This window comes from Rhineura floridana, chromosome 8 (genome assembly GCF_030035675.1).
Source record: "Rhineura floridana isolate rRhiFlo1 chromosome 8, rRhiFlo1.hap2, whole genome shotgun sequence".
Lineage (NCBI taxonomy): Eukaryota > Metazoa > Chordata > Lepidosauria > Squamata > Rhineuridae > Rhineura > Rhineura floridana.
Genome location: NC_084487.1, coordinates 57,493,349 through 57,517,525, shown reverse-complemented (window position 1 = coordinate 57,517,525; position 24,177 = coordinate 57,493,349). Strand labels below are relative to the sequence as shown.

At 41.3% G+C, this 24,177-nt stretch overlaps 1 protein-coding gene across 2 annotated transcripts in view; it reads right to left on the bottom strand.

Moving 5' to 3' along the window:
* Nucleotides 1-24,177, bottom strand: part of EEA1 (early endosome antigen 1) — a 117,620-nt gene that overhangs the window by 7,706 nt on the left and 85,737 nt on the right. For both annotated transcript variants that reach the window (XM_061639579.1, XM_061639580.1), the window contains 10 exons: nt 23,695-24,025; nt 14,360-14,461; nt 13,962-14,156; nt 11,422-11,604; nt 9,038-9,223; nt 7,027-7,158; nt 2,438-2,623; nt 1,291-1,529; nt 540-660; nt 105-203 (listed from right to left, as the gene is read on the bottom strand). In XM_061639579.1, coding sequence (XP_061495563.1) covers nt 105-203; nt 540-660; nt 1,291-1,529; nt 2,438-2,623; nt 7,027-7,158; nt 9,038-9,223; nt 11,422-11,604; nt 13,962-14,156; nt 14,360-14,461; nt 23,695-24,025 — 1,774 coding nt within the window. The remainder of the gene's footprint in view (nt 1-104; nt 204-539; nt 661-1,290; nt 1,530-2,437; nt 2,624-7,026; nt 7,159-9,037; nt 9,224-11,421; nt 11,605-13,961; nt 14,157-14,359; nt 14,462-23,694; nt 24,026-24,177) is intronic.

The window sequence follows — 24,177 nt, the reverse complement described above, 5'->3', positions numbered from 1 at the left end:
TCAAAAACCAGAAATTGATGTTTGTTTCTTTGAAATTAACCACAGTTAGTATTAGTTGGTTGCACCAAAAAGAATTCTCAGAAGTTATTCTCAGATATACATACCCTTCTTACTGTTACAGAAAAACTTTTCCCACAGGCCATGCAATTCTGAACCTCATTGTCTTCAGCCCATTTCCTATTCAGAGCCTGTGTATGTTTGATCTATACAAAATGTAAAGAGCAGTTTTTTGTAAACATTAAATGAAAACTCCAAATCATATCAAAGCCATTTCATGGAAATTCAACAGCAACACTAAATTACACACAGCCACGCACAGTGCTCCCAACTTCAGGACCAAGTAAGTATTTACAATCATTGTTGCATATCATTTTGCAGACAAGTGCATCATTTTTACCATCCTGACTAGATTACCACATTTGGTTAATCTGCTCTGCCCATCCACTTGACTCAGCCCAGCAACTTAGCAAAGAGCAATGTTTACCTTAATAAATTTAAAAGCAGCATCGATTCTGACTTCAGGCACCAAAATTCAATACCTGCAGTGACTGGTTCTCTCTGCCTAGCTCTTGCATGGCTGCAGTAGTATCATCCAGTTTTCTTCGCGCATCCATCAATTTGCTCTGAAGTTTTTCAATTTCTCCTTCACTTTTAAGGCACCTAAATAAGAGATGATAAACCAACCAACAAAACAAAGTCCTCATTTCCTGAGAAGAAATTACAAGGGTCTTTCAGTGCTGTAAACTGAGGAAAAATAAGATCACAATTACATATGAATTTATACTGCTAACCTGACCTAAGATTATTGTCAGCAATTTAGGGTGGTCAGGGAATTAATCCTTTTAATTTCCTTCCTATTGTAAGAAATTTCCAGTTTCAACCTACATTTCAATTGTATGAATCATAATTCCAACATGGTTTCAAACATAAGAGCAAGATAACTTTCCAGAAAACAAAATAAGCCATTACAAGGTTCAAACTCAAGAGGAGCTTACTGATGTTTGCAAAATGTTATTGGTGTCCTGTCTCGTAAAGTTAAGAGGATAGTTCCAGAAGCAAGTCAAAATATGCATCATATGCAGTAGAAGTGCAAGGCAATCTAAATTTCACATAAACCTGGAGTCTGCCTCAGAATTCTGAATTTTATCTTCCCTATCAACTTGGGTAATTTTTATTTCCTAAGAGAATCTGAATTTTTTAGCACTAAATGAGAAGATTTTTTCCTAATCTATTCTAAAACACAGAAGTCACTACAAAATCCATTATTCTGCCCATCATTCACTGACTTACCTTTCCAGCAACACTCTCCTCTCATCCTGGTTATTTTGCACTGTCGCTTCCAGAACGGCAATCTCTCCACGTAGATCATCTATTTGCTTTTCCAATTCACTAGCCCTTCTCTGGCTACTTTGCCACTCTTTTTTCACCGTCCCCAGATTTTCATTCAAAGCTGTGATCTGCATATTGAGCTTACCCTCAGCTTCTTCATGACTTTTGTATTGTTCATTTCTTTCCTTGATTTCAGCTTGCTAAGTCAAGAGAAATATTTATAAATGTAAGCATTCATCATTTCAACAACTCAGAAGGCCTGTTCAGAGAACATTTTACCTCTGGGATTGTTCCCAGAGAGAAAGAGGGAACATCTCTCAGCATCCCATGCTCCCTCTATAATTTTTTTCACTATGGGGAAAAGTGAACAACTAAAACATGAAATCCTTGCTTGGATGCAGAGTTCCCTCCCTTCACAGAAAAGACTCCAATCCAATGAGCTTCTGCTGGCAGAAGAGGGGGCAAGTGATTTTCACCTCAACCCTTCACAATAATTTTTCCCCACAGGAGATTTTTGGAGGGCACAGGGCATTGCAGGGGGAAAGGAGATCAGTAAAAATCACTTTCTCCCCATTCTACTAGCAGCAGCATCTCATGAGTGGACTTCTGTTCATGGGAAGTTAGCTTCCAAGCTTCTGTTTTGCTATTTTAATGTGGAATTATCTCTGATACAGAACTAGTTAAGTATTTTGGATTACAAAGGCTCTGATAACAGATAGAGTTTTCCTAATAAGAGACAAATGAAGAAAACCTAATCTAGATACTGATTTCTGGAAATATATTATGATCCAATCTGTGCACAACTAACATGGCAGTCTACAGCACAAGAAATATAACATTAAGTTTAGCTTTGCAGAGGACCAAAGGGTTCCTATGTGACTATTTCAGAGCTTCTTGATGATATATCATGAATTATGTGTAAAATATACATATGAATGTAAGCCCTATTGTGAATTCTGAAATAAACTACAATCGTAAGTTCTAAAGACATTTCATAAGTTCACTGAATGCATTACAAAGGGATAAAAAGGTGCCTTTTAATTTCATCATTTACAAACACAGTTAAGTGTGCATACATAGCAAGTGCTCCCATATTAGAACTACCAACCAGTTTTGTCTCAATCTCAGCACATTTCTTCTTCAGTTCTTCTTCTCTCTTTTTCAACTGATCTTTGATAACTTTCTGATTCTTTTTCTCCTGTTCAAAAGCTGAATTAATGTTATCAAGTTTTCCTTGTAATTCTAGTTTTTGTTTAATCAACAGTTGCTTGGCATCCTTTAAATTTGTTATCTCCTGTTAAAAACATACAGCATTAAAAATTAATACTGAGGTGAAAGTTAATTTTGAAATTATACTATTTTATCTGAAATTCTGTTAAAAAATTTCCATCATCATTAAACATGATAAAGATTCCAGAGAGATGTTTTCTATATTTGAATAGGCTAGTGTTTTTTTCTTTTTGCCTGCAAACATTTTTAATCATTTTTTGATAACTGCTTTCAATCTTTTGAAGTGTGAAGTCAACACAGGAATAAAAGAGGAGAGCTCATCTCAAATGGTCTGGGGGTAGGAGAAGTTCTGTAGGCAGCAGACTGAACACCAGAGTTGAGTGGTAAGAAGCTAAAGGGTAGCAAGGACCAGAGGCATTAAGGCTGAAGGAATGGATATACTCAGCAGTTGACAGGGGACCAAAATACACGTTACAGTCTCATGCTCTTTAAAAGTAAGCTTAAACCTGAAGAGAAACAAGCTACTTGATTGCAAATATGATTGGGGCCCTGCTGCTGCTTTTCCTTCAAGATAAAAATGTGGCTAGCGTAAAGTATAATTTGACCCTAAGGGGGAAAAACACCTGTAGGAAGGATTAAATGCAGAAAGTAAAGTCCTAGAGTAAAAAGCAGCACAGCTGAAATGCAACTAAGGAGAGAGCTAGCTAAAAACCCATACAGTATCCAGAAATAGGGAAATGTATATGTAGTTGACAGGAAAGGGACTTTTGGTCTTACTGTGAAATGGTCTTCTATGTGCATGTTAAGATGATCTCAGGTGGGACTTCATCTCCACCTTGTGGTTGAAGGCAGAATAGCGCTATTCAATTTTTCAGTCTTCTAGTTTCCCCTTAGCCTCAGGGAACAGTTCTTTCAGGACAAACCAAAACCAAAACAGACAGTACAAATTCTTCTTGTTGTTGTCATGTGCCTTCAAGTCGATTACAACTTATGGTGACCCTATGAATCAGTGACCTCCAAGAGCATCTGTCATGATCCACCCTGGTCAGATCTTGTAAGTTCAGGTCTGTGGCTTCCTTTATGGAATGAATCCATCTCTTCTTTGGCCTTCCTCTTTTACTACTCCCTGCTGTTTTTGCAAGCATTATTGACTTTTCTAGTGAATCATGTCTTCTTATTATGTGTCCAAAGTATGATCACCTCAGTTTCATCATTTTAGCTTCTAGTGACAGTTCTGGTTTAATTTGTTCGAACACCCCATTATTTGTCTTTTTCACAGTCCATGGTCTGCGCAAAGCTCTGCTCCAACACCACATTTCAAATGAGTTGATTTTTCTCATATCCGGTTTTTTCACTGTCCAACTTTCACATCCATACGTAGAGATCAGGAATACCATGGTCTGAATGATCCTGACTTTAGTGTTCAGTGATACATCATTGCATTTGAGGACCTTTTTGAGTTCTCTCATAGCTGCCCTCCCTAGTCCTAGCCGCCTTCTGATTTCTTGACTATTGTCTCCATTTTAGTTAATGACTGTGCCAAGGTATTGATAATCCTTGACAAGTTCAATGTCCTCATTGTCAACTTTAAAGTTACATAAATTTTCTGTTGTCATTACTTTCATCTTTTTGATGTTCAGCTGTCGTCCTGATTGTGTGCTTTCCTCTTTAACTTTCATCAGCATTCATTTCAAATCATTACTGGTTTCTGCTAAGTAGTATGGTATCGTCTGCATATCTTAAATTATTGAGACTTCTCCCTCCAATTTTCACACCTCCTTCATCTTGGTCCAATCCCGCTTTCCGTATGATGTTCCGCGTATAGATTAAATAAATAGGGTGATAAAATACACCCCTGTCTCACACCCTTTCCGATGGAGAACCAATCAGTTTCTCCATATTCTGTCTTTACAGTAGCCTCTTGTGCAGAGTATAGGTTGCGCATCAGGACAATCAGATGCTGTGGCACCCCCATTTCTTTTAAAGCATTCCATAGTTTTTCATGATCTACACAGTCAAAGGCTTTGCTGTAATCTATAAAGCACAGGGAGATTTTCTTCTGAAATTCCTTGCTCCATTCCATTATCCAACGTATGTTTGCGATATGATCTCTGGTGCCTCTTCCCTTTCTAAATCCCGCTTGGACGTCTGGCATTTCTCACTCCATATATGTTAAGAGCCTTTGTTGTAGAATCTTGAGCATTACTTTACTTGCATGGGATATTTAGATAATTACTGCATTCCCTGGGATCCCCTTTCTTTGGAATTGGGATGTATATGGAACACTTCCAGTCTGTGGGCCATTGCTTAGTTTTCCATATTTCTTGACAGATTTTTGTCAAAATTTGGATAGATTCAATCTCTGTAGCTTGTAGCAACTCTATTGGTATGCCATCTATTCCTGGTGATTTGTTTCTTCCAAGTATTTTAAGAGCAGCTTTCACCTTGCATTCTAACATTTCTGGTTCTTCATCATACGGTTCCTCCGTGAATGAATTTGTCATCCTGGCATCTCTTTTCTAGAGTTCTTCAGTGTATTGCTTCTATCTTCCTTTTATTTCATCTCGGTCAGTCAGTGTGTTCCCCTGTTGATTATTCAACATCCCTACTCTTGGTTTAAATTTCCCTTTCATTTCTCTAATCTTTTGGAACAGAGCTCTTGTTCTACCCTTTTTGTTGTCCTCTTCTATTTCTATACAGTAACTATTGTAATAGTTTTCTTTGTCCCTACGTACTAGTCATTGTATTGTTGAATGTAGGGTTCTGACTGTGTTTCTATCTCTTTTTGTTCTCTCTTTAACCATTTGAAGAGTTTCTTCAGTCATCCATTGAGGTCTTTCTCTCTTTTTAACTAGAGGTATCGTCTTTTTGCATTCATCCCTGATAACGTCTCTGACTTCATTCCATAGTTCTTCTGGTTCTCTGTCAACTAAGTTTAAAGCCTCAAACCTGATCCTTATTTTATCTTTATGTGCTTCTAGGATGTTATTTAAATTGTATTTTGGCATTATGATTGCTTTGTTGTTGTTCTTTAGGTTTACTCTGATTTTCGATATGACCAGTTCATTATCTGTACCGCAGTCTGCTCCTGGTCTTGTTTTTGCAGAAAGTATGGAACTTCTCCATCTTCTGCTACCAATTATATAATCAATTTGATTCCTATATTGACCATTTGGTGATGTCCATGTGTACAAGTTGTCTTTTCGGTTGCTCAAAAAACGTGTTCACAAGCAACAAATTATTGGCTTCACAGAATTCAATAAGTCTTTCTCCTGCTTCATTTCTGTCTCCTCGGCCCCATTTCCCCATAATTCCTAATTCTTCTCTGTTCCCTACTTTTGCATTCCAATTCCCCATGATTATCATCACATCTCGCTTTGGTGTGTGATCAATTTCTTCCTGTACTTCTGTGTAAAATCTCTCCAATTCCTCTTCTTCTGCGTTTGCCGTTGGAGCATAGACTTGAATGATGGTTATGTTGACAGGTTTCCCATTTAATCTCATTGATATCACTCGCTCAGACCTTGTGTTGTAGCTCCTAATTGCTTTTGCTACATCACTTCTCACTATTAAAGCAACCCCATTTCTTCTTAATTTTTCATGTCCTGCATAAAATATTTTGTAGTTGCTTGATTGAAAATGTCCCATTCCTGTCCATTTTAATTCACTCACGCCAAGTATTGTAGTGTTGATATGTTCCATTTCTTGCTTGACAATTTTTAACTTTCCCTGGTTCATGCTTCTCGCATTCCATGTTCCTGTTGTGTGTGTCGTACAACTCTGGACTCTCCTTTCACATCTGTATGCACCGGCCTCTGGGCTTCCTTTTGGCTTGTGTCACTAGCCACAACACAGGGCTTATGGAAGTGAAGGAGCTGTTGACATGGAGGAGATATATGAAGCAGAAGCCAGAGCAAAGGTAACTCTGGGGGGGGGGGACTGAGGATAAAGGCAAGGAATGAGTCTTCATGTCCATTACAAAGACAAGTGAAGAAAAATAGCTGGAGACAAAAAATGAAGGGCAAGCCAGCTGTGGGAAAGAAAGGGTTTTTTTCTCTTTAAAGACCAAGAGGTTAGAAATATCAGGAATGACTCCACAAGTAAGGCAAAAGACAACAAGACAGAAGACAAATTCAGGCCTGAATGACTAGAGTGAGCAGCGAACGCGAAAACACAACCACATATGGTGAAGGCAGAAAAGAACTGTTCCCTGAAGCTAAGGGGAAACTAGAAGACTCTGAAAAATCAAACAGTGCTTTTCCGCTTCAATCACAAAGTGGAGTTCAAGTCCCACCTAAGATCATCTTACATGCACAGGAGAAAGGGAGAAAGATTTCCACAGTAAGCAGACAAGGAACTTTTGAGGGACAGAAAAATGAGTGAAAAGTGAAAGTGGGGGTAAGAAGTTGAACAAAGAATTGGCCTAGCAGAAAGAGAGGAACCAGGAACTCCTGTATCTCACTGTACCTTTTCAAATTCTTGTTTACAGATTCTGGCTTCTTCCTTCAGTCTGGAATTTTCTTTTTCCTGTCCGGCGTTTATGTTCTGAAGCTCTGTCATTTTAGCTTTTTCGTTAGCCAACTCTATTTCTTTTGCAGCCTTGATGGGGGAAAAACAGGCTGGTATTTTTAAGAGACTTCTTTCAGCTGATCTACAGAAGCAATTTCATTTTTGGTAAACAGAGAGGCCTCTTTAAACTCTCTTTCTTCTCTATATGCATATTCCCTACACACACTCTCAGGTGTTAAGATTGGCAGAGGGGGCCCCTTAGAAACTCTGCCATGCTCAGAGGTGCAAGGTGGCCCGGGAGACGGCATTTTCTACGGTGGCTCCTAGATTGTGGAATTCATTTCCCACAGAGGTGTGTCTGATGCCTTCATAATATAGTTTCTGCCACATGGTGAAGATGCCCCTCTTTTCATTGGCCTTTGACACCTGAGATGTGTTTTCAGGACCCACCTTATTCCAGTGAGTGTAATTTCTTTGAACTGTTTTTAATATTGAATTTTAAATTGTTGTAACTCACCCTGGGACCTGCTGATGAAGGGCAGGTAACAAATAAATTTAATCATCTTCATGTAATAGTATCAATTTTGATATGCTACAGAAGTATCACCATCTAATGAAAAAGTTACAAATTAGTCAAACAGTGAAAATATATACAAAATTATTATTATTATTATGCATATATTTTACTATTTGACTAATTTGTCAAAATTGTACATTAATTATGTGTGAACATTTTTTTATTGTTTTCATATTTGTAAACTGCTGAGAGCCATTCTGGCATGTAAACACTATATAAATTATTGTCATTATTATTATAAAACTATTATTAATACATTATAAATGGCTGCTAAGTAGTTTACAAGTATAAAAACAATGGTAAAATATTCACACAATTAAAAATGGAAATGGATTGCCTTCAAGTCGATTCCGACTTATGGCGACCCTATGAATAGGGTTTTCATGGTAAGTGGTATTCAGAGGGGGTTTACCATTGCCTTCCTCTGAGGCTGAGAGGCAGTGACTGGCCTAAGGTCACCCAGCGAGCTTCATGGCTGTGTGGGGATTTGAACCCTGGTCTCCCAGGTTGTAGTCCAACACCTTAACCACTACACTACACTGGCTCTCTCACACATTTAAACTATACAATAAAACAAGCCTGCTAAAAAGCATAACAAGAAAAACAGTTTAAAAGCAATTAAAACGATTAGATCAGGAAGTTCAAGTTCAGGTGAATGCTTGTGTAAGCAGGTGTGTCTTCAAGAGCTGCCGGAATGCCAATACTGATGGGGCCTTTCATATTTTCGCAGAGAGGTCATTGCATCAGTGAAAAACCCAACTTCATTTTATTGTTTATTATTTAAGTATTATATAAATAGCAGGATCTTAAAACTCTTTTGGTGGCTAATAGGCAGCCAGTGCAGATTCCTTAGCACTGGTGTGATGTATCCCCAATAAGGAACACCACACAGGCCATGTTTCTTACTTTGGAGACGTAAGCTCCAAAGTTCAATGGTTCAAAGTTCAACAATTATACTATGGTTGCAGTTCTGTAAACATTTTTAACTGTCTATCTCCATCATTAGATCCCCAGTCCATCCATTTACTATTTAACTCTTGCAATGCAAAATCAAAGCTGTTACTTATAATCATCTTGGTTATTTCGTGTACCATACATAAATTTAGCTATTTTTCACACTTCTAATCATTCTGACACAACCTCTGTTTGCCTGACAGACTGTGCACCTGTAACAGCACACAAAGGAGGTAAGTCACTATTTCTCTTCCAAATGATATACATGCACTGTGCTGCTCATAATACATTTGCACATATCTTTAAGGTGGGTGTGTACATTTACAATAGTATACCCATGTGTTTAAAGAAGTAGTGAGAAAAGCAACTACCACCAGAACCCTATTCAAAGCACCAGAAAAAGCAATAAAAACAATGCTATGAATGAAAATCAATTACCTTATCTTTCTGTATTTCTTGCAACAGTTTGTCCTGCTCTTTCAGCTGTTGTCCTTTTTTAGACATGTCCTGCTCTAGCGTGGATCTTACAGTCTTAAGTTCTTTGATCAACTGATTGTGATTACTAATTTGATTTCTGTTTGAAACCAATTCCTCTTGTGCCAATGCAAGCTTTTCCTCTGTAGACTTATTAAAAAAAACTGTTAAAATTGCAGAGCCAGCCACAGCTACAGCAGCAGGTATTATTATGCTTTAATGCGAAGAAGATGATTTCATTTTAATTATGGTCAACAACATATGACAAAAGGGTTTGCAAACTCAGCTGGTATAGTTCAAAATATATTCACAAACACAAAGTGATGGAGGAAAAATAATGAATATTGATATAAAACCTATAGTACAAAGAGAAGGATTCTTCTGTACTGGTACTATCCCCCCCATCCATCACAGTCATTTGAGCCTTGGCAAAACCCTCACTGTGGATTTGGATCCCTGCATCAGCTGCCATACCACACACCACCCAAAATGCTGCAACTAGTTGGGAGCTTTTACAGCAGTTCTTGATTAGCAAACAGGATGCAAAGGAGGAGGATGGCTAATGAAATGGGAAAAAGAATTTAAGAGGTTGAAGGAACTGGAGGTAACTTTCCTTCCTTTGCCCAAACACCTCAACTTCTATTAGGTCCCTAGATTAAATAACTAATATTAATCTTTAATAAATTGTTTGTAACACCTTTGTCCCCTACTCCATGCCTCTTGCATCTTCTGCCAAGAGCCAGAAACTGCAAATGATAGCAACAGTAGACCAGGTAAAGGATTCCAACTTCCTAATTGTTTGTCTTATTAGATTTTGAATATATTGAATATACTGTAAGCAACTTAGTAGATGAGGTATAAATATTTCTAATAAATACAGCCAATGCTGCATCTCTCTTGAAATGTGCATAGCATGATATTTGCCTCTTTAATAATCTAAACAGGCTAACCCTCAAGGGGTATTATTTTCTTGAGTCCAAAACACCATATGTGTCCAGCATCAGACAAAAAGCAAACATCTTTTCTAAAAACCTGAACTTTTAATATATAATATTTGTGTCAAGATGACACTTTATTGACAGATTGGGAGCATCCTGACATTTTATTGTAATTTTTTTAATTAGTTGTGTTTAGGATTACATATAAAGTAGAAGCTCATTATAATACGGTTTGCTGTACCACAGATTTGACAATGTCCCCCCAAGTAAAATACTGTTTATATATTTCATTATATAAAAGCTTTCATTATAACAGTGCGTCCTCTGTCCCCCGACCCCCTCATTATAATGAACTTCTACTGTATACAGACATGGCACTTAAGTATAAGTCTAGTTTAAGTAAGCCTTCAATTATGCTATAACTTTAGTTAGAAAGAAAATGATAAAGCACCAATCTGAAGTATTTCCCCAAAATATTCCAGCAGATGGTGCCATCATCATAGCTCAACTGGTATCGCTGATGACAACACTATACTTCTAGGTATATTACCTTCAGGGTTAGCACTTCATTCAACAGGTACTATGTCATAATCTCTCGTCTGCTTACAAATGTTTCACAGTGCACATACTTTAGTCACTAGCATTTTTCCCAAAGAAGTCTGACTGCATGAATACCTTAACTATTCAACAATTCCCCCCACTAACATTCACCACATTTTTAAAACTGTACTTGCAAATCCCCGGTTATGTTGCAGACACATATCATTCCCCAACACCACACCTTTTAAATTGTATCCTGAAACAGTTATTGGCGTATGTCGGTTGGCAGAGCCATCTTTGCAAAAATTTTACACAAGTGATCCAATTCAGTGAATTGCCTGCAGCCAAAAGGGGAACGATCCTGTACATACTAGAAATACATGAAAAGCAGCATAGGGACAGCAAGGGATGAAGTAATCCAACTACAACAAGGGGACAGTGCTGCAGCTCATTGGTTCTAAACATAAGGAATAGAGTGGAAGCGGGATTGTATAGTTGAAATGACACCATCCACACATTAGGAAGGACTCAAAAGGTTTGGAAGAACCCCAAGGTTTGCAAAAGTAAATACAGCCTTCCAGGAGAAAAAACTGGGGGGCGCTAAAAACCCAAATAAGAACTGAATATGCTCAGTGGGAAAGGAAAACTGCCAAGGTGGAGGTGGGAATGAAAATGAGTATCGTGAAAGGGCATAGCTGACCACCGGAACAGTAAACAAGAGCACTCCACACTGCAACCTTTTGCTGTAGATATCACTTGTGTACCTTAACTACCCATTAAAAAGGTAGAAGTGTCTTATAACTGTACACTGCACACACTGAGAAAATATGTCCTTTTACCATGTATAACCTTAAAAGTAATGTAATGTACCTTAAGATCTTGCCGTGTAGCCAAGAGCTCAGATTCTTTACCATAAAAATCCAACTGAAGTTTTTCCATGTTCTCTTGGGTTTTTTTATGGGCCTTCTGCAGCTCTACTATTTTTTCTCTCTCTGCTGTAAACTCTTGTGCTGACAATGTTATCTGCTGCTGCAGTTTGTTCTCTAACTCTGCCTAACACAAACACACAAAACAGATTTCTTTTATACATAACAAGGCAATCAAAACACAGAGTAATATGGAAACATAAAAGTATGAACATTTTCCTAGTTGAATTATTGTTAATAATTTCCCAGTTCAGTATACAGAATACATTACAATACTTAACTCACTTGCCCCTTGCAGAAGAAGGTAAACTATTTGAGAAAGACTTGTCTATGGCCCAGGGCAAACATATCAAGCTGGCTCAAATGTCACACTAAACTAATGCAGTAGTGGTAATCTTTTTTCAGCCTGAGGGCTGCATTCCTTCTCAGCCAACCCATAGGGGGCTATATGCTAGCTTAGGTGTGACCATGACAAAATTGGGCTTGGTCAACACACACAAAAACACAAGATTACAGCACACAGAGTCATATTTTTTCCCTCCCCAGTTTATTTATTTATTTATTAAATTGATATCCCGACCTTCCTCCCAGAAGGAGCGCAGGGCAGCCAAAAAAAAAAAAGTATAAGCACTTTAAAACATCTTAACAACAAAAGACTTCAAAGCATATTAAAACAAAACATCTTTAAAGCATCTTTCAAAAAAACCACAGCTTTTAAATACATCTTAAAAAGCAATTCCAACACGGACACCGACTGAGATAAGGTCTGTACTTAAAAGGCTTGTTGAAAGAGGGTCTTCAGTAGAGATGGTGCCTGTCTAATATTTAAGGGAATTCGAAAGGGTAGGTGCCACAACATTAAAGGTCCAATTCCTATGTGTGCGGAATGGACCTTTTGATAAGATGGTATCTGCGGGAGATCATCATCTGCAGAGCGCAGTGATCAACTCGGTACAGAAGGGTATATGAGTTGTGATGTCCCCCACCCTTCAAGAATGCCCCATGCGGCAATTAGGCTGGTTTACTGTGATAAGAAGAAGCATCACTAAGCCTTGGGCTTAGACAGCCTCCTACTTCCCTCTCCTTTTATGGCATGGCTGCAAAGAGGTCAGAATCTTTTGCCTCCATTTTTGATTAAGTGCAGCTTATCTTTCTGTCCAAATCCAACAAACTATGGTTAATCTTAACTATGGTTTGTTTGAAACAAGACAACTTCAGATGGACAGGTAAAGATTAACTACAGTTTCAGACACAGTGCTAAACTTTAATTAATGAACAACAGAAATGAAAGCTTCTGATGTTCTCATGCCGCCACTATAGGAGGGAAGGGCAGGGGAGCACACAAGCCCGAGGCTCACTGTAGCTCGTTCCCATCACAATAAAACATGGTTTATAATGACATCCTAACTGGCTGAATGTTTTCTAATCTGTTAACATCGTTAAACACCCTTAGTTTTGTGCATTCCCTCCTCTAAGAATTCCACCATGTTCAGCATTAATCACAATCCAGCACTGTGTTGGCATTGAGGCTAATTCTAATCATGATTATTTGAAACGAAGGTTTGCAAATGCTGCTTAAAGTTGATCCATATTTAGCATAAGCATCACTGCAAACACCATCATTAGCTATAAAAAGGGAAGGGAAGAATGTGCAGGAAGCATGTAAGCTGTCAGGATGCTCCAAATCTGTCAATTATAGTTAAGATTTTCACTAGGCCCCACTGAGGCTCATTCTTAAGAACATAAGAAGAGGCTGCTAAATCAGGCCAATGGCCCATCTAGTCAAGCATCCTGTTCTCACAGTGGCCAACCAAATGCCTATGGGAATCCCACAAACAGGAACTGAGTGCAAGAGCACTCTCTCCTCTTGGTTTCCAGCAACTGGTCTTCAGAAGCATATTGCCTCAGACTGTGGAGGCAGGGCATAGGCATTCTTGTCCAACAATCCATCCACAGGATCAATCTGGCCTACTGATACAGAAACTCAAGAGGACACTAAAGTTGTTTGGATTAATCTAAACTGTTCATATCTAACAGCAAGGAATACTGTGGGCTACAGAGACTGCACTATGTAGTAAAGTCACATCACAGGTACCAGGGTATTGCATATTGAGTGGAAAACTCCCTAATCTTGAAGACTATTCTAACTGCATCTTTATAGTCACCATAAATTAAGAGTAAATCACTTGTATAATGCTGGATTTTAAAAAATCAGACATGATTTACCAATGCTCACTGCCACTGCTCCCTCTTATCTCCAAGACTGTTATTTTACACCATATAAATAATGAAATAAAGCAACTAAATACACAGAACAGAAATAGTTATACCAAACAGAACAATCTAGACTTTTATGGTATCTGTGGTTGAATATTTAATCTACCTCCTCAAGATTTGTATAGGTCCAAAGCTCAAAAATGATCAGTTTTCTGCTTGTTTGGGATATAGGGGATTCGTGTACTTGAAGTACAATAGGGCTATTACCTTTTCTAAGAGAGCAGATTTTAATTCAGCTTGTTGCGTTTCATTTTGCTTTTTCTTCTGGTCAAAAGATTCCTTCAGTTCTTTCACCTTCAACTGGAGTTGCTGTTCATTCTTTTCCTTTTCTTTCAGAACACCTTGAATCTGCAGGACCTGTGCACGTGCTGAATCAAGCTCTGTTGTCAGCTGCTTGGAGATCTACATATAAAAGAAATGTAGTACTGGATGTTATCTTTATCATATGTAGTATTGTTTTAGTGCTTCTGTTTTTTCATTATAATTTCATAGGGACCTTGTTAGCACTTCTATATCCCTTTCCACAGGTTTGATTCAATCAAAACGTATCTGATAAAGTAAACATTCCATGTTTTTCATGCTTGCAATCAAATAGTCAACATTACCCCTTCTTGTTTTTCCAATGAGTTTTTCAGTTCATTCTGTTCTTTAGCTATAGATTCTGACTGAAGCTGAAGCTGATGTCTAGCCTCTTGACAAGATTTCTCCTATGTAAAATGGAATATCTGGTGAGCTCATTGTGTTTCCAAATTATGTCAACAAACATGACAAGAATTGCACAATATCAGCAATGAATTCTAACATCTTTTAAAATCCCATTCAAACAATGGACAGTTCAAATCAAATGAATATTATAACACACAATCAAGTGTCTAAAAAATACTGTGTAGATTACAACCTGGCACCACAAGCGTGGATACGCAAGAAACAAAGGCAATATTTTACAATACTGCTTAGCAGTGAAAACATTTATCTTTTCACAATGAACCATCTGAATGAAGCACTGTTCAGTATAAAGGTAGGTAGCAAAAGCACTTATCTGTGAGTAAGTCCCATTTAACTCAATGAGGCTTACTTCTGAATAAAAATATACAGACGTGCACTGTAACCATTTTTATTCTTTTATGTTTAGTCGATGAGTGAAAATGTGTGTTTGGAAGCAACTCTTAACAGCAGCAGTTAGGAGGAGATAAAAAAACCTATTTAAAATAACAATGCCACTAATTTCAATGACTGTATTACAGTTTGTATAGTTTTTTACACATATTAAAGGTTTTAGAATGTATTACACTAAGATAATATATTGTCCTCATTTAAAAAAAGAAAAGAAATAAAACTTTGCGGGAAATGCTTCTTACAAAAATAGAAATGTCATCAAATATTTATTACTATTTGATGTTTGTCTAGATGAATTTGGGAAATGAGCACAAATATGTGGATTGTACCATCCTTCAAAATAAGGCATGATTCATGGCACTTTGCTCCAGCTGACATGGTCAGCTGTAGATAATTTCTTCTGAGATTACATTTTTTCAAAACTAGCAATTTCAGTCATCATAACAGATGCCTGGTCAATTTTCTGCAGCTTGTATCAATCAGGGCACTAAATTCACTTGTTCTTCTAAATGCCCTCATAACCTCAAGAGAGTGGTAACTGCTGTTACATAATCAGTTTATATTTAATACAACCTAAGTAATTCTATGTGATGTTGAAGAAAGCATATGGGTATACTGTATATGGAATTTTGTATGACAGTATCACTTAAATAACTAGGTTCCCACACACACACATTCACATTCACACTCACTCATACCTGGAACTTTCAGGAACGTTTTAGTTGCATAGTTCAAGAATTATTTCAATCACCATATGAAACAAAGCTGCTTCATTACCTGTCTCAATTCTTTTGAACACCATTCAAAAATTAATCACAGTAAACTGATACCTGATCCAAGCCAGTACCCAAACATAACCACATATGTATAGGCCAAGATGTACACTTAATTAGTGAAATGCTCAATTTAGTATACTTAAGAGAACGTTAATTTCCCATTGTTAACTTCATCACTGGTAGCATACTGCCCTAAAATGGACCGTTGGTCTCACCTGAAGGGTGATTTTCATAGGTAGCATGCCATCATGTGGGTAATAGTGCCATCTAGTGTCCGAAGGCAAGAATGTATTGAAGTCAAGACCTGGGGCATCAAGCCCCTCCCACTCTCCAGTTCATTCATGACGAATCCAGAGAGACATATCTGAAAAGGTACAAAAGGCCAACAGGCCTGCCAGCAAGAAAAATAGAGACACTGTCCCTCATAACAACACAGAACTAACGTTCATTGTAACAGATCTAGAAAGGTCTTGACTCAACTACACAGTGCAAAACATTAAAAATCTGAACAGTAATAAATTAAAAGGTGGTAGAAAATACTGAGATGTCCTCCAAAAGGGAGGGTCGTGATGGCATGCTACCTGTGAAAATCACCCTTCAGGTGAGACCAATGGTCCATTTTCCCCAGGTAGCATGCCATCATGTGGGATGTACCAAAGCAGCCCCCAACAGGGAGGAACAACCCACTGACTATTTGTCATCAAAAACCTGTTGCAGCACCTGCCTCCCAAAAGAGGCATCAGCAGAGGCGTAACAGTCTGTTTTGTAATGCCTTATAAAAGAGGCTGGAGTAGACCATACAGCTGCTCTGCAAATGTCTGCAAGAGGCACATTGGTTGCGAAAGCAGCCGTAGTGGCTGCTGACCTAGTGGAATGCGCTGTTATCTTACTAGGTACTGGAAGCTTAAGTGAGTCATACGCCAAAGCAATACAGGCACGCAACCAACAAGACAAGGTGGAATTAGTAACCTTCTTCCCCAGAGATCGTGGATGAAAGGATACAAACAATGACTCCGTTAGTCTTATGTCCCGGGTTTGAGACAGGTAGGTGTTGAGGGCCCTTTGGATATCTAGTGAGTGCCATGCCTTCTCCAGTGGATGGATGGGGTTCGGACAGAAGGAAGAACATCCAGGTTGCGGTGAAAGGCTGAAGTGACTTTGGGGCGAAAGGATGGATCTGTCTGCAATACCACTGAGTCCTTATGGAAAATACAGAGATGGCGGGCAGAAGACAATGCGCCCAACTTGGAGACTCTTCTCACCGAGGTGACTGCTACCAGGAACAGGACTTTGAAAGACAACAGTTTTAATGGCACTGACCTAAGGGGCTCAAAAGGATGACGTTGTAGAGCTTGCAGGACCTTTAACAGGCTCCATGAAGGAAAGTGGTGACATACCGCCGGCGACAGTAGAACAGCTCCCTTCAAAAAGCATTTGATGAGTGGATGTGAGCTCACAGGACTGCCAGGAGATAAAACTGAGAGAATGGAGGATAACGTGGAAGAATGACGACGCAAGGTGTTAGGTTTAAGTCCCATTTTCAGACCTCTATGCAGAAATTGCAACACCTGTTGTACAGTGGCTTGAGAGGGTTGGAATTCTTGGGATGCACACCACTTGGAAAAGGACAACAAAGTACTCTGATATATGCAAGTAGTTGATGGCCGTCTAGATGCCAGGATTATGGCCACAACCTCCTTAGATAGTCCTGCGCAAATCAAATGCCCCCGTTCAAAAGCCAAGCTGTCAGATTGAGCCATTCAGGGTCTGGGTGCCAAATCAGTCCCTGTAACAACAGGTCTGGCCTGACTGGCAGCCTCTAAGGATCCTCCACTGACAGAGCAAGCAGGTCTGAAAACCACGGCCAACAAGGCCAGTACGGAGCTATCAGGACCAGTCTGGCCCCCTCGTATCACAATTTCCTCAGAGTCCTGCCCAGTTGCAGTATCGGAAGAAAGGCATAGAGCAGGCCATCCAGCCATGTTGTTGACAGTGCATCCACGGCTTCTGCTGTAGTTTCCAGGTATCTCGCGAAGTACCGGGGCAGCTGGTAATTGAGATGGGAAGGAAAAAAGATCTACCGAGAGAATGCTGAACCGACGTTGGAGAAGACCAAACACCATCGGGTGAAGTTTCCATTCTCCCAGAATCACCTGTTGTCTGCTGAGCCAGTCTGCCGTCACATTCAAAATTCCACTGAGATGTTCTGCTCTCAGTGACTTCAGATGTTTTTCGGCCCAGTTGAAGAGATGGGAGGCTTCCATCTGAAGGGATTGAGACATGGTTCCCCCTTGCCTGTTCAAGTGCAATTTCACACAGGTGTTGTCTGTTCGAATCAATACATGGTCCAAAGGGAATAAAGGCTGAAAATGACGAAGAGCTAGGTGGACAGCTCTCAGTTCCAGCCAGTTTATTTATTTATTATTTATTATTTTCAATTTATATACCGCCCTTAGCAGAATAGCTCTCAGGGCGGTGAACAAACAAGATAAAATACAGTTGATGTTCTGATTCTCCTCGGTGTTGGACCAGACACTCTGAACAAACTGGAAGTTGCAGTGGGGCCCCCAGCCAGTCAGACTGGCATCTGTGGTTATTACCATTCTGTCTGGTTCTCGAAACGGAGTTCCCTTGCTGAGGTTTTGGACTGTCGCCCACCATCAGAAGGAAGCTCGCAGTGCAGGATCCAGATGAATTGCCCAGTGATTGGACATGGCAATGTCCTGCTGGAAAGGCAGTAAGGCCCACTGGAGGTATCGAGTATGATGTTGAGACCACGGTACAATGTGGATGGTAGACACCAACATCCCCAGAGCCCTTGCCAGCAGCATTACATCCACGCTCTAGCAACGTGTCAGGAGCAGTGCCATCTCTCTGATGGATACAATGCGGTCTGGTGATAGAAAAGCCATGGCTTGTGAGGTGTCTAATATCGCTCCCAGATGCTGTAGTTGCTGAGTTGGCTGTAGATGACTTTTGTCGAGGTTGACTAGCCAACCATGGGTGCGCAGAACCCCGAGCGTACGGTAAACATGAAGGCGGGCCAGATCTCTGGATTCTGCACAAATGTGCAAATCGTCCAAATAGGCATAAATATGTACCCCCTGGAGGCGGAGGAAAGTGACCAAGGTGAGCAACACTTTGGTGAAGACTTTCAGGGCCAACGAGAGTCCGAATGGCATTGCCCGATATTGAAAGTGTTGGGGGCCGAAGGCAAACTGTAGGAACCTTCTATGAGCAGGACAAATAGGCACGTGAAGGTAGGCTTCCTTTAGATCGATGGAAGCCAGACAGTCCCCTTTGTGTAGGCTTTCTATGATGGACTCCATTTTGAATCATCAATACTTCACGAAACGGTTGACAAACTTGAGGTCTAACACCGCCCTCCATGACAGATCTCGTTTGGGAACTGCCAACAGGAGGCAGTAAACCCCTGCCGTCCTCTCTGCTACTGGTACTGGTTCTATTGCAGCTATGTCCAGGAGATGATCTATAGCTTTCTGCATGATCCAGCGTCTGTATGGAGCTCTGGAGAGAGGGAAGAAATCTGTCCGGAGGGGTTGACCAAAACTCTAGTTCATAGCCGTGATGGAAGAGATCTCTGATCAAAGCAACCTGTGTCAAACACAGCCAGAGGTTTGCATACAGAAGCAATCTGCCTCCGACCGGGAGAGCGTCAGTATTGTCTGCGCTGCCGAGCTCCTCTACCATATCAGGAGGTCAAGGTACCTTGACGTCCCTTGTACTGACCTCTGCCTGGAAAACGTTGTCTGTGCCAGGCTCCCCTGGAGGGAAGGAAATCAGTGGCAGAAGAATCGTGGCCCCAGCCCCCTGGCAGCGCACCCCAAAAGGGCTGAAACAAGCGGTATGGAGTGAAGCGTCTGAACAGCCTGCAATCATCCTTCCTGGCCGTGGCCAATACTGGCTTTCGACTATCTTTGGGGTCCACTAATACCGCTTTGAGGGCTTCATCTTCGAAAAGTAATGACCCAGAGAAAGGAACCTTCAATAAGTTGACCCTGGCCGTAGAATCCGCATCCCAGTGCCTGAGCCAAAGCGTACGCCGAGCCACCACCTGAGCTGCTAGAGCTCGTGCTCCCAGCTGAGTTGCATCTAAGGTGGCATCGGCTATAAACGCTGCAGCCTTGTGTAACTTCAGCAGGCCCTTTCTGAGCCTGACTGGATCTGGAGTAGGGTCATCTAAAAGTTCGTCCAGCCACATCATAGAAGCTCTAGAAAAGATGGAAGCTGCAGCAGAGGCCTGAATAGTAAACGTGGTAGCCTCGTAATTTTTACACAGAGCATAGTCTATCCATCGCTCAGAAGGGTCCTTCAGCCGTGAGTCCCCTTCTTTCGGCAGGAGGGACCTCGAAGCCAAATTAGAAATTGGTTCGTCTATCCCCGAAACGTTGAGGCGATTCATGAACTCCAGGGCCAAGGCATAGAGTCTATTGGCAAGCATAGAGAAACGGCGTGCCTGTAAAGGGTGAGCCCATTCTTCCTTGGCCAGTTTGTCGATGGGGTCTGGCACAGGAAGGTAGTGATCTGTCGACCTGGGAGATTTCAGGACCCTTGCTCCCTTCACAGGAGGAGTTGTAGATTCAGGTTGTAAAGATTGGAGGCCTAAAGTGTCCAGAACTCTACGAGCGAGGGGAAGATAGTTAGCTGAATCACAGAGGCAATATGATGAGTCCTCCTCCAGTACTGAATCATTGCTCCACTCATCTCCTTTGGCTTGTAGAGAATATGAAGGATCCTGCAAACCGGTAATCTCGTCACCAATCCTGCCTCTGGCAACATCAAATGGATTTGGTGAGGGTGGTGGAACAACATCACTGCAGCCGCAATGAGCCATAGCACCAGATTGTCGCTGCGTACTCTGCTGGAGCAGTGGATTTGTCTGTGACCATGACTGTGCTTGTGATAAGGAGGTCAACATGTCTTGCAACTGTGAGAGAAATTCAGGAGACAACTGCAAACCCAGTAGAGGGGTGAGAGCGGCCAACTGAAGATCTGAGGGCATTGGCTGCTCTTGGTGGAGCAGAGGTGGTTGCTCCTGTTGAGGCAAAATTACAGGGGGCTCATCCCACAAATGAGACGTATGAGCCCTAGTCAATGCTATGTGTTGAGACGGACCGCCCACTGCTGGTTGGGTAGGGAACCCTTCAAATTTGTCCTCAGACGACCCGGCAGGAGAATGAAAGAGGGCTATTAATCTTTCTTGGCCAGCATCCTCGGAAGCCGTAACAGACACGTAACGTGCTCGCTTGGCAGAGCTGTGGCTAGATAGGTGTTTGGTTTTAGCGACAGCCTTGGAATGTAATCTGGGTTGTTTGTGCTTAGCAGACTTGTGATGCGACGTGGCCTTGCACGGTTGTTTTGCCCCTGTCACATGAGCTGCCTCTGGCTGTAGATCCGCCATCATATACACGTACAAAGGTGGGGGGTGCAGTATAAATCACCAACACACGCACAAAGGTGGGGGGTTCAGTGTGGAGAGGAGCACAGGTGGGGGAGAATGTACAACCCCAAAAGCACTGCAGTACACATGCAGCCAGAGAGGTGCAGTACTGCTCCTGTGCAGTTGAGGCTTGTTCAGGGCTTCTATGTACGTTTTGCCTTTAAAATAAAATTTAACAAAATGCTGCCTAAAACCATACACACACAAGGAGGCGTGAAGGTGTGAGAGGGAACCAGCAGTCTTGAACGAAAAGGGTGGGGAAAAATGCAAGCCAAATGGCGCCCGCTGAGAAACAGCGGGAAGTATCAAAACAAAATGATGGCCAGGTCACTGAATAAGAAGCAATGGTGGCCATATGTTGCCGGAGAGCTTCAAAGGGCTGAGAAAACCCCGAACGGCAAGCAAAGAGAAGCCACCGCAGCCTAAAAGTAAATAAACAAATAAAAATAAACGGCCTCCGCAACCTCCTTACAGCTGCAGTAGCGAGCCGGGGGGGGGGGGACTAGCCGCGTTCTCCTAAACAGAACAGTCACCACGTTCTCCTGACAGCCGCAGTAGCAAGCTGGTGGAGGGGCAGAGCTGTGGTCTTCTAACGGCCGCGGTTGTGAGCCAGGAGGGGGAAAAAATCACGCTACAAAAACACGAGGCGAGCTGCTAAAAAATACAAAGCCACCGCCACCGCCCGTATAGAACGAATCTGGTGGCAAGGACAGGCTTCAAGACTAAAGGGGAGCTGCAGCCGTGGGCTCCCAGCCAATGCTCATAGGATGAAGCAACTGGTGGCAAGGACAGGACTTAAGGCTGCAAGGGGGGAGCCGCAGCTGCGGGCTCCCAGCCAAGGCTTGGCGCATGAGGCAACGTCCATGCCCAAAGGGGGACGGCAGCCGCCACTGCCCCCAACCAAGGGAATAAGAAGGAAGAAAGGGCAACCAAGGGAGAAGAACAAACAAAAGCCCCCAAAAACGCCTCAGTCAAAAGTAAAACGGTGAAAGAGGGAAGGGAATGAGTGGGAAAACAACACAATCAGTCAAACCCACTCTCTTACTGTATTCCATGGAGCTCATGTAATCATTGCTTTTGCTTATATATGGCTATTATTACGTAGATTTGCCTTTAAGAGGTTAAGATTGCAAATGAAAGCTTATAATGTTGTTTTTCTCACTTTAAGCACCTGCAAGGAGGGCAGCGTGTTAGAGATTGAGTTCAAGGAACGGTCAAATGAGTGGTGAACCTACACCCAGCTGCATCTTCTAATGGGCTGGGAAAGGACCGTTTGATGTACCCTGAAGGAGTAGCCTTGAAGCTGGTAGATAAGCTCTCATGAGTTGCACATGCTAAGGAACAGCAGCACACATGCCAGTAGAGAGGAGCATGGAGAGGTCAAGATGGCCAAGTGGGTCTAAAGGTAAAGGTGTCCCCGAACTTGTAGTGCAAGTTGTTTCCGACTCTTAGGGTGATGTCTTGCGATGTTTACTAGGCAGACCATATATATGGGGTGGGATTACCAGTTCCGTCCCTGGCCTTTCTTTACCCCCCGGCATATGCCGGGTACTCATTTTACCAACCACGGATGGATGGAAGGCTGAGTGGACCTCAACCCCTTTTATCGGAGATTCGACTTCCTCTTTTCGTTGGAATCGAAATCCAGCCATGAGCAGAGCTTCGGCTGCGTTACCGCCGCTTACCACTCTGCGCCACGGAGGTCTAGATAAGCTTTAATGAGCTGCATGTGCCAGGGAACAGGGGTGCATGTGCCAAGAAAGGGTGTCAAAGACAGGTCAACATGTCCTGCTCACACCAGCACAGTGTTCTCATACGTAGATAGGATGATACATCAAGTTCCTTGACACCCCAGATCAAGGGACTGGGATACTTCAAAGGTAGTAAGATAGTAGCATAGACTTCATTAATCATAGAATGGCTTTGATGCTTAGGTTGATGTAGCATAATCAATCATGTATTCTGTCAAAATGATGTAAGATATCAGCTAATGATGTGTTCTGTCACCACTGTGCCTTCTATAAAAGGTGTCGGTGCCATTAGCTCGGGGTTCAGACCTTAACGCCTCTCTGCGAGAGACCTTGGGCCTGTTCCACTGGGTAGGCATGCCTGTCATGGCCCAGTTCAGTGCTCAGACTGCAAGTGTCCATGCAGGGACCTCACAGCCTGTTCCATTTATTGGGTATGCCTGTGTGCTTGTTAAATTACTCAATAAAGTCTCCCTGTAAGTAAACTTTTGAATCTGTCTCATTGACTCCTTGGTATTGAACTTAAAACTTCAGCAAGCCCACAGCCGGGGCTAAGACACTTACTCACAAATATACACACACACTCAACTTAGCTATAAATGCTAGCCTAAGCGTAGAATATAACTGCCTCAGACAAAGGCAAGAATGAAATGGAGAGTGGGAGGGGCTTGACTTCAATACATTCTTGCTTTTGGAGGCTAGATGGTGCTATTACCCACATGATGGCATGCTACCTGGCATGCTACCTGGGGAAAATCTCAGATGTGCACAACCAATATTTATAGATGTGCAAATCAGTCACACAGGAAAACTCTATTTGTTTAAGATGCATGACTCACTATTTCTGCCACAGCTGCCTTTCCTTTCTGTTTCTCCTTTTCCAATTCATCTTTTGCTTCTTTCAAAGATTCAGTGCTTTTTGACAGTTTGTCTTTGATGACTTCAACTTCCTTTAATAGAGTATCTTTTTCTAACTTCATTTTCTGCAAATCCTCTGTCACTGCTTGCAGCTTTCTGTCTAGTTCCTTGTGACGTCTGTCTGTTTCTTGATGTAATTTCTCAATATCCAATTTCAGCCTTCCATTTTCTTCTTCTTGTTTCAATATCTGCTGGTTTGCTTCTTCCAGACTATCACATTTCTTTTGTAAATCTAATTTGGTACTAGATATTCTGTAGAGGAAAAAAACGTTCGATATTGAACTGCAGCATAGTAAAGCATTCACATTTATATAGCACATTAAAAATATTAGAATGTTTCATATGTTATCCCATTCAATAACTAATGTTATTAGCTTAATCTTGATCTCCTGATAGCTAAATGT